General features: G+C 32.9%; 1 protein-coding gene across 8 annotated transcripts in view; it reads left to right on the top strand.

The window, feature by feature from the left end:
• LOC106872895 (protocadherin beta-15) overlaps positions 1-11,899 on the top strand; it is a 178,625-nt gene that overhangs the window by 52,253 nt on the left and 114,473 nt on the right. For all 8 annotated transcript variants that reach the window (XM_052973036.1, XM_052973041.1, XM_052973040.1 and 5 more), the window contains one exon: positions 2,747-5,181. In XM_052973036.1, the coding sequence (XP_052828996.1) occupies positions 2,803-5,181 (2,379 nt within the window). In that variant the 5' untranslated portion in view covers positions 2,747-2,802. The remainder of the gene's footprint in view (positions 1-2,746; positions 5,182-11,899) is intronic.

Below are 11,899 nucleotides of genomic sequence, written 5' to 3'. Positions count from 1 at the left end.
CCCCACACTTCAATCTCTTATTTGGTGTGAATGACTGCTTTTACTACATCCTCAGTGTTTACTCACTTCCCCCTCCCCCCATTAGCACTGACATTCATAATGCCCCCTTTTCACCACCATTTTTCTTAATGACATGTCAATGGTCTGCCAATAAGGGGTGAACTGTGAACATGACCTTTGACCTATGCATGTGAATACTATTGATTGTCCACTGTAATGAGCCTGTCCAATTAATTCATTGACTGAATTTTATTGGTGGAACACTGTTCACCTGATCGATGCAGTATCAAATCGTAATTATTGATGCACTTTTGTGCATATCTGATATGTGCTTCGGCTTACAGGTTAGGCCTACCATTTGACATACACTATTGCTTTAACTTCATACTTCCTGTTGAAATTTTATGCTGTCCCCATACTCAATTAAGTTAACTCCTTCATACTGTTGCCACCTACCAGTTTTTAGCTTATGTGTCGTTAAAAAATACTGTATTCAGTGTCTTTGTGTCCACATAGCTAACTCTCTGACCCTGCTTCCACCTTTTCTGAATAATACGTTTAATAGGTTCCCTTTTTATGCATCATGCCAAATTTGTTTTTCAGTGTCCCCTTTTGCCCGTTTTTTAAAACTTGCAATTTAAACATAGTGCAATACTATCGCAATGTCACCTAAGAAAAGAATGTGCCTTGGCCATAAAACAGAGTCTGCTTCGGCTACCAAAAGAAGGAAGTCGAGCCATGTTTCTCTCATGGCCAGTTATATGTCGGATGCTCCAGAGTTGGAAGCAAACAAACACTATTTGTACTTGCCCCTAATGGCAAAATAAAAAATGTGGTCTACAGAGAGGTGTTGTAGGTACTTCATGCACCAGCTGCTTTCAAATTCGTGAACCTCAGTGCCTTCTCTACACCAGTGCAACCTTTCAGACCTGATATCTGGTAAGTGAGTGCTACTGTAGTCATGCTTTCAAAGTTATTAACTTTGCTCAACCATGTTTCTTTTCCTTTGTCCAACCTAGGTCTGTGATCTGTTTTGACAGAGCTTCACATTTCACAGCAACAGTTCCATTGCTTTCAGTGTAAATGAAAAAAGGCCCTTTTCAGGGCCACTTTACATACAATTATTACACCATGTGAAAATGCATTACAACCTTTCTCAGGGCTTCTTATCAAATTGTTATTGCTGTGAGAACAACAAAAAAGCCCTTTTCAGCTGTGATTGTTGCACCATCTGAGAACATATTAAAGCCCTTCTCAGGACTTTGTATCAAACTGTTACAGCTTGGCTTCAGTGGTACCCGGTGACTAATTTTATTACAATTTTGTTACAGTAAGGGACCAGTTTTGTTAAAATTTGGCATTAACATTATTTATGATGAAGGAAATTTACTGAGTATCAAAAACATTGTAGTATTTGAATCCTGAGAGGGGGAGAAAGATACAAAGATAGATAGAGTCGCGTCAGAAATATGAAGTTAAAACTTACTTGCAAGGATGACGCGTGCGTTCGATCATGTAATGCAAATAATATATGAGTATATGCATGTATATGTACATGTATGTACATACCTACATCTACATGTATATATAGATGCATATCTGGGTACAGAACGTTGCAAAAAAACGTGGACAAAATGATAAACAGAGTACAGAAAACACACAGGCCACATAGAGAACATTTCCTTCATCAGCTGCCACCATTCTAAAACTAAGCGTTTTGAAGAGTAAGGGCAGGACGCATTGTTAGAATGGCTCTTCCCATGGACCACACAGGCATAGGAGTGGCTGTGTGGTAAGTAGCTTGCTTACCAACCACATGGTTCTGAGTTCAGTCCCACTGTGTGGCACTTTGGGCAAGTGTCTTCTACTATAGACTTGGGCTGACCAAAGCCTTGTGAGTGGATTTGGTAGATGGAAACTGAAAGAAGCCCATCGTATATGTGTGTGTGTGTGTGTGTGTTTGTCCCCACAAAATTGCTTGACAACCAATGCTGGTATTTTTATGTCCCTGTGATTTAGTGGTTCAGCAAAAGAAACCAATTGAATAATTACTAAGCTTACAAAGAATAAGTCATGGGATCGATTTGTTCAACTAAAAGCAGGGCTCCAGCATGGCCACAGTCAAATAACTGAAACAAAATAATTAAAGAATATATATACACACACATACTTAATATATATATGTATGTATGTGTGAATAAAAAAATAATGTGTATGTATATTTTCAATGGTAAGTAAACTAAATATTTATAATGTACTCCACATAATAATCTAGATGATTCTGTCCTTATATATTTGATAATCTGTAATGATATTGTCTATGTTATAAATGCGAGACAGAATCAACTATCTTTTGGACAAAAATAAATCATAATTTTTGTTTGTTTTTCTAATACAGCTATGCTATTGTGCTGCAAATATCCAAAGTTAATTGCATTCATTTAGTTTTGTAATAAAACAAGGCTATCCTAATTCTTTTACATATAAAACAGATCTATCCTAGTTCTATGCATATAGACAAAATTTAAGTTTTTTATTTAGATAATTATCTATTCCATATAGAATTTTCCAGAAGTCAAAGATAATCAAATATGTCTCTTGTCCTACAAGATATATAAACAGTTACTAATACTGGTATTGTAGAAGTATTACTTTATACTCCAAACTATAACCTTCTAGATGTTTAAATAATATAGTATTTCTGTTTTATGTTGCTGATACTGATATATCTTCTGTCTATTTTCAGAAACATTTGATGTTCAAATCAGACATCTGGTGACTGTAACAGCTATCAGTGGGGATATGTTGGTACCAGTGTACATACTACTCTCATTTCTTCACTGTTGTTTGTGTGTGGTGCATCTTGTCTATACTGTACAGGAAGGTAAAAGTCCGGGTACGTATGTGGGGAACATCGCTGAGGATGTATCATCATTGGATGTTTCACTCCAAAACCAAGACTCCATAACATTCAGTTTAATAAAAGCACAAGATGGTCGCCAATTATTCAATGTTTCCAAATCAGGAACACTCACTACAGAACAGATATTGGATGCTGAAGCTCTTTGTACTTATAATATAGAATGTTGCAGATGGGTTGAAGTTGCTATAAAACAGGATACAATTTTTCTAATTATATTAAAGATTAAAGTTATAGTAGAAGATGTCAATGACCACTTCCCAGAATTTCCAACCAAAGAGTTCAAACTTGAATTCTATGAAACCGATGGTAAAGGAACCAGGCGATCAGTTCCGAATGCCATAGACAAAGATGTTAGTATTCGAAACTCTCACATTACATATCAATTAAAGAATAATACAGGCAAACCGTTTACATTGTCTGTTTCAAAAAGGGTAGATGGGACTGATAAACTTAAAATAATTTTAGAAAAAAAGATAGACCGAGAAGTAAAAGATAAATATATGCTGCAAATACTTGCCAACGACGGGGGCTACCCACCGAAGCAGTGTATTCTAGATGTTGAAATATCTGTTATTGATGTTAATGACAACCCACCAATTTTTGCTCAAAAAGATTATAATATTTCAATAAAAAACACACACCTAAAAGACACACCAGTTGTAATTTTGTCTGCCAAAGACTTAGATTTTGGAAATAATGGCCAAGTTTCATACCATTTCAGTTCCAAAACATCAGATCTTGTGAAAAAACACTTTAGGTTGACTGAAGAAACTGGAGAAATTTTCCTACAGAAAAAGTTCCCTTTTGGACAAAAACAAATATATAAGTTGTTTATAGAAGCCAGAGATGGAGGTTCTCCACCTTTGAGCTGTATTACAGCTGTCAATGTAAATGTCATCAATCAACAGAACAATGCACCAAAGATTGATATAAATTTTGTTTCAGCCTTGTCTGAAAGCACTGCTACTATCTCCGAAGGAATTAAAACAGGCAGTTTCATTGCTTATGTGAAAGTTACAGATAATGACCTTGGACAGAATGGAAAGGTCAAATGTGATCTTTCACATGAAAAATTTAAGCTTGAAAGCTTAGATTTAGAAGGGTATAAAATCACAATAAAAGATGCTGTTGATCGAGAAACAGAAGATCACTATGAGATCACTTTATCATGTCAAGATGAAGGTTCACCTTCCTTGAAGACAGAAAGGAATTTTTCTATCCAAGTATTGGATATGAATGATATGCGTCCACAATTTACTAAGGACACATTCAAATTCCTTACCTATGAAAATGAGGAACCAAATTTTCCTGTTGGATTTATTAATGCTACTGACCCTGATCTGAAGGCAGGAGGTCAGCTAACTTACTCTCTAGTGAAAAATATCAAAACTGTTCTTCCTTTTCAGATTACTGACAATGGATTTATTTCAACAACACAATCACTGGATCGAGAACAACTAGAAATATATGAGTTCCAGGTTTTAGTCAAAGACAATGGGATACCATCTTTGAATAACACTGGAAATGTTATTGTTGAGGTTATGGATGAAAATGACAATGCTCCATATTTCACCTTCCCAAGTGTTAACCCTTTCAGTCTGGATGTCTATTATTATCCACAGACTAAGAATGACATCACAGTTCTGAAAGCTGCAGACCGAGACAGTCCCAGAAATGCCTTTCTCCAATATGAAATTATTGGAGGCAATGACAAACAGTTGTTTTCCATTGATCCTTACACTGGCGTGTTATCATTTTCTCGTGCAGTTTACCAGAGTGATGCAGGGTCATATAAGCTGAAATTTCTTGTCAAAGACAGTGGTACCCCAGTTCTATCAGCAACTACTACAATATCTTTGACATTAGCTGTCAGCAACAAGACAACTATATCAACAAAGACAATGCGTATGAAATCAAACAAAATGATTGATGTCAATATGGTTATTATTATTGTTGTGGTAACTGTAATAGTATGTGTTGCTATTGTGATTTCTATAACAATGTGTGTTGTGAGGTATAACAATATGCGAAATGGCTCGTTAACTGCTGAAGTGAACCCGTCAATCCACTCAAAAATTGAGAAAAGTCATTTAATTAGTCACAGTAAAAATCCTGCCACCTTACTGAGAAACTCTCATGAAAAGAAAAACAGACATACTCAACTGATAAAATCTTCAAGTCAGTTCTACTTTGTATTAGAGCCACAAAATGAATGGATTACTTCAACAACATCTAGAAGCCTTCCGACATCTATCCAGGTAAGTGTAAAACTACATTTCATTATTGTTGCATTTTTCATTGGTCAATAGATTTTGGTTTTCTTACAGTTGAATATTTACATAAAGCATTCATAAGATAGTATATATATATATATATATATATATATATGTATACACATACATACACATATATTTGTGTATTAAGGCTACCATTGGTTTCACGTTAAAAAAAAATATTTTAATATCCTAATAATTGTTCAAGCCAATCACATGTTTCCATCCAAAATGGAGATGAATACAATTCCTCCATCAGATTGGCCTGAACAGTTGTTAAGATATTAAGATATTTTTCAAACATAAAATCAATGATAGCCTTAATACACAAATACAGAAATTTTATTCACCAGTGCAGTGTTGAGCACTCATTCTTGTCGTTTGACATTTATGTCTATATATATAAATGTATATACACATGAACACTCACAAACACATGCAAACACATAAACAACTCATATATACCAATAACTGTAAGTGCAACAAAATATATATTCTGTTTTACATGTGGAATCATGCAAAATAGAATGAGTATTTTGTTGGACTCACAGTTAGGTTATAGACTAAATCTTGTAGGTAAGAAAGAAGGAATGGGTTTATGATGTTAGATAAAGTAATGTAAAGGTGGAAAATTTTTTGAAATATATAAAGGTATAAATATGTATAGGTATCTAAACTCATTAAATTAAATGGAGAGGCTGAGTAAAAAGATAAATAGAGAAGGTAATAACATGATCTAAGGAAGTGATGATAGGGTAGAAGTTTGAGTAACAAAAACTGTATAAATGAATGGGAGTGAAAGGCAGTGTGAAAATATAAATATATAAATGTGTGTGTGCATATATATATATATATATATATATATATATATATATATATTGGAAAATGGTGGATCTCAAAGAAGACTAGACTATAAATAATAGTGAGTAAATATAAGGTTAAAAATCCTTTGGACAGAAAAAGTTGAAAGCTGCCTGTGTGACTTGAAACCACATCTCCTGTAAACATGGCAGACATTTCACTATATATATACATGTACACACACACACACACACACACACACACACACACACACACACACATATATATATACGTACATACATATATTATGTGTGCGTGTATATGTGTATGTATATATATCTTATGATATTGCTTAGACATACCAAAACTAATAACAAATTGTCATTTTTAGTATACTTATGTTTTAGAGTAAACCATCAATTTTAGTACATTATATAATATTGATTAATAAAAGACAAAAGGAATTTCATAATAACTTTTATTAGCTATACTCTCACCCAAAAAAGAAAACTTGTACCCAGTGGTGAGTAGACATGACATGCAGTATCTTATACCTTTCTTGGAGCCATTTAAGTTTATTGCAGAAAGCATTTAAATACGTCGAGTTGATTATGTGTAGAAACCAATATTAAATAATACGGTGCATTGGATTTGGGGATAAAAATCCTTGCTCGGAGACTATTATACATACATATATATATACCCACTACACTCTCTGAGTGGTTGGCGTTAGGAAGGGCATCCAGCTGTAGAAACTCTGCCAAATTAGATTGGAGCCTGGTGTTGCCATCCGGTTTCACCAGTCCTCAGTCAAATCGTCCAACCCATGCTAGCATGGAAGGCGGACGTTAAACAATGATGATGATGATGATGATATATATAGGCAATCTTTATATCCAACTTAAAATGGATGTCTTGTCAGAATGTCAACTACTGTAGTATTTGCCTTGAGAGATCCTTTCGTATAGACACATGTGCACAAAAGCAAAGACATAATATCGTTGGAGATGAGAATCATATGGCATGGGTGCCAGAACTGCCAGATCATGTTATTTCAGTGTACAGCACTTCTTCAGTGGCAGGCATCCAGTGACTGCATACCAGCCAAATCTTGCTGCCACAATATATATATATATATAGTTAAAACAGAAAAAAATGCTCAGGTACAGAGATATAAAAACAGACATTCACATGCATGTCCCTATATCTACATACATGTAGGTCCAAAGATATGTATATAAATAAAAATATATCGATAGATAGATTTATATGCATTTCCCTATACACGAGTGTATATACAAAGATGTGCATGTATATATGTGGCTGCTAGTGTTTATCTCTCTGTATATGCATAAACATGAGTATGTTTGTTCCTGTTTTATATATATGAGTGTGTGTGCATGTGTGTGTGTGTGAATAGTAGTCTCATCCTCAAATCCACCAAACTGTTTTATATTATATTTAGTTTTACATGTAATGAATTCAATGTATTTAAATGCTTTCTGCAATAAGCACATTTCATTTAGATGACTCCAAGGAAGCTATAAGATTATACATGAGCACTGAGCTTTAATTGCATACTTCTCAGAGTAGAAACAGCTGTAAGCTAATGAAAGTCATTACACAACTCTTTTTTCCCTTCATTAAGTGATATATATGTATTTATGTATATATATATATGTAAATGTATATATTAGCATACATATACATGCCTTCGTACATACAAACATATGACATAGACTGGTTAGGTTTCCTTGGTTTGAGTGAGTTTCTGTTTGGAGTTACTGCCCTTCTAGGCATGACCAGAAAATATCTCATGCATTTTCATCTTGATATAGTATCAAAGGCTGAATGCCTTTTCTGACACCGGACACTTCATAGAATATACCAGTTATATTTCTAGCAGGTTGAGTAACTACATTGTGAGTTTCTGGTTGAGAATGATCCTGTTACTAATAATATCCTCATCACCCAATTAAAAATTTTTACATTTAACTCCAAGTAACTTTCAGCAATTACTAACATTTGTTAGTTTATGACAATAATACTTTGTACTTTAAATATAGGGTTGTATTTGCTGTTAATAAAGCTCCCATTACATATCTTGTAATTTTTGTAGAATTCTAAATAAGATGAGTGTATTGTCAACTAATGTTTTTCTGTTTAATACTGTTGCATATTCTGTGTTATAAAATGCACTACAATGGCTCTTTATTGTAAACACATATCCAGCTGGCAAGGAAGTGTCCTATATGAGTGTGAACTACAACAGTTTGAACTGAATTTTGCAATTTTCATGTTTGCATTTAAATTTGTGTATCACATTGGCCACGCAAAGTATTTTCTACAGCTTACAGTAAATGGCTTTGTGTTGAATAAGAGGTTTTTAATTCAGGTTTTCTTGTAATATATCCTTACTGTTAGTTTTATGATTATGCTTAATAATTCATATTGTGATCTGATTTTGATGTTTTGTAGATGTCTTTTCATCATAATATATTCATGTCTATATAAGTAATAATTTTAAATTCAGGTATACATTTTGTAGGATGCTGTTTAAAGCCTATTGACAGTATTCAGTTGCCTGATATCATCAACAGCATAGGTGTAAATGCTACTAAATTTACTTCAGGAATTCCTTCATGTCCATAGAATTTATAAAATATGAGAGAAAGAAACTGGAATTCACAAAACTCTTTATTATTCACTATGATTATTTTGACCTGTCGTGCACCAGGACCCCACAAGTGAGATGCTGTACAAATAATTGTGGTGTGTCATAGGTGCATATGTATCTCGTTAGGTGGCTAGTCAAAAGGTGCCTCGTTTTTTAATCTCTGTTTCACTTAATTCGATTAGAATACATTTTTGTAGTTGTAGCTTCTTGTGCAGAAGTGTAGTGAACTACCACTACCAAAATATATTCTAATTAAAATAAGCAATACAGAGATTAAAAAATGAGGCATCTTTTGACTAGTCACCAGACGAGACACATCTGCATCAATGATACACCACAACTGTTTGTACAGCATCACAACTGCAAGGTACCAATGCATGATGGGCCAAAACAGTCGTAGGGAACAGTAAAGTCTTGTGAATTCCATTTTCTTTCTCTCGTGTCTATATATGTATGCATAGTTATACGTATACATGTAATACATACTTACATACATTAATACATGTTTCTTTTCGGAAATGGGTGTTGGATTCCATGGGAATTTTAAAACTTTTTCTATTCAAAGGGTTTTGAATCCAATATTTACCTGGTATTATTTATTGTTTTATTTGTTTTGAGATCAACTGTTTCTAAAAAGAATCATTTCCTGTTCTTGAAGTTTCTACTGATGGAGTTTTGTTTCATTGTTAGAAGCTAACTCCTTCCATAAAGGAGAACTTCAAATAAAAAAAAAAGAGAATACACACACACACACACACACACACACACACACACACACACACATTTACATATTCACATATATATTATACACACATATATAATACATATAAATCTATCTATCTATCTATCTATCTATCTATCTATCTATCTATCTATCTAGATATATATATATATATATATATATATACATACACACACACACATATATATATATGAGTGTGTTTAGACTCAATGTGATTGAATGATTAAGTAGTCCATTTCACAATCATGAGGTTCCAGTTTCAATTTGACTGTGTAGAATCTTAGATAAGTGTAATTTTCTCTAACCTCAGATTGACTGATCCCTTGTGGATGGAATTAAGTAGATAAAATCTGCACAGAAGCCTGTTTGATAGAATGTACCAGTAATTATAAAAGTGCAACTTTGTCACATTTTGCATATAAATTCTGTCTGAAAATTACATTAAAGGTATATATATCTGTGGAGTAATCAACCATTTACATGCTAATTAATTGAGCCTGGTTGTCTAATTGATTGAACAATTAGGGTACCTTCTTAGTTGGAATCTTGATTGAGATCCATCCATGTCCTTAGTCAATAAAATTGATTTGATAACTAATAACTGATAATTATATAATTATTATTTAGTTTGTTATGTTTTCATATGCGTTATTGAAACAGCTGTAGACAAAGTTTTTGTAGTAACAATGAGATCATTAGTTTTTCTGTTTTTCTTTTACACATGAATCAAAGGTGGTGCTCCAGCATGGCTACAGTCAAATGACTGAAACAAGTAAAATAATAAAATATGTTGATGAAGATATTTTAAACTGCACTGTCTACTATAGTGGTTTTAAAGAAAAAATGCTTTACCTGCAGACAAAATATGGTGGAAATTAGAAGAAAAGTAGAAAGGAAAAATCACATGGTTCAATCTACTATGTAACTTAAATATGAGCATTCCTAAGGTTAATAAAACAATACTTCCCAATATATATCTACTACAAGATTTTCAACAGAAATAATGTCAAAGTTAGTTACAGCTGTACTGAAAATTTTTTGCTTTGAAAGTTAGATTCAGTAGGAAAAAACCTAACACATTTACATCCCCCAACTAAATGAAACTCCAATTTTACTAATATTTATCCACTGAACAATAAATGCCTTATAAAAATATGGTATATTGCGCAAAAATCTCAATTACAGATAACAGAAATGCAAAATATTACAAGTGCCTGACAAAGAAGAAACACCTCTATTCTCTCCAAATACATATGGAGTCTGAATGATTGAGGCATTGAGAATTTCAAATCTGACAGGTGGGTCATTGAAACAGCACCCTCTTGCATAAATGGATTTAACTATTCTATTTGCTTATCCAATAAATACATGTATGCAGCTGCTTGACATACTGAAGTTTGGTTTGATTTCTGCTTGTTTACGCCAGATGAAGTATCTCTTGAGAACATTCAAACTACCTACCAGATAAATACCAGATCACCCAGTTATTGCTACCAAATTTTAAACCATTGAAATTTTACATGCTATTTTCACCATATATGATTAAAAGGTCAATGAATCTCACACTTAAACTATTGCATATTCACACATTCTGCATGGAATCTTATTTTCTTCACATAGTTTAAATGCTAATGAAAGACAGGTATATTTTCATATTTGTTGGAAATGCAAATGAAATTCCCACATAGACCGCTGCATGGTATATTATCTCATTTCTAATCTGTCATAACTTTGTTATACTTCTCAAGTTTCTCTCTTCCATACAATCAGAAAATTCACATTTAACATAAAACATTACAGTATTATTACTATTGCACATGGGACTACATCTTGTATCCATCCATTCATGTTATTGGCATCCAATCTTAGTCTGTCTGTTACCTTCTTTGCATCTCCAAAAGTCTTTCTTACAATGCATTTCCATTTTCTCTTCCACTTCCTCTTCCTCTCTCATTTTCTGCTGTGTATATGCAATTTTTCTTCCCCCACCCCATTTCTGGTTGTAACAATATAAAGTGCATCTCTCTATGCCATGTCTCTTATGATTGTTCACAACAAGTTTCCTTTTTACATTTCCACATATACTTTCTCTCTCTTGGTCAACTTTGTGTCTCCCTTATTCTTTCTACAGTCAACCTTGTGACATGTAACTTGCCTAACATTTTCTGTCTTAATTCCTTTTCTTTTTTCTCTTTATTTTTATAAATTTTATTCTTTAATTTGTTTTATTCAAAAAATTTTAATTTTATATTTTACTTCATCAATTATGTATATATATATGTGTGTGTTTCTTTTATGTTTTATATTTTACTTGTTTTTATTTTTCATTTAATTTTAATTTCATATCTTATTTTTCATGTCATATTTTCATAATTTAATATCTTTTATTTTTTATATATTTTCCTATAACTGTAGAAATACATACGTGTATGCATATGTATATATATATATATATATATATATATATATATATATATATATAT

The sequence above is a fragment of the Octopus bimaculoides genome, chromosome 14 (genome assembly GCF_001194135.2).
Source record: "Octopus bimaculoides isolate UCB-OBI-ISO-001 chromosome 14, ASM119413v2, whole genome shotgun sequence".
In the NCBI taxonomy this organism is placed as follows: domain Eukaryota; kingdom Metazoa; phylum Mollusca; class Cephalopoda; order Octopoda; family Octopodidae; genus Octopus; species Octopus bimaculoides.
The sequence above is the reverse complement of the archived record's forward strand: the minus strand, read 5'-3'. Positions and strand labels throughout refer to the sequence as shown.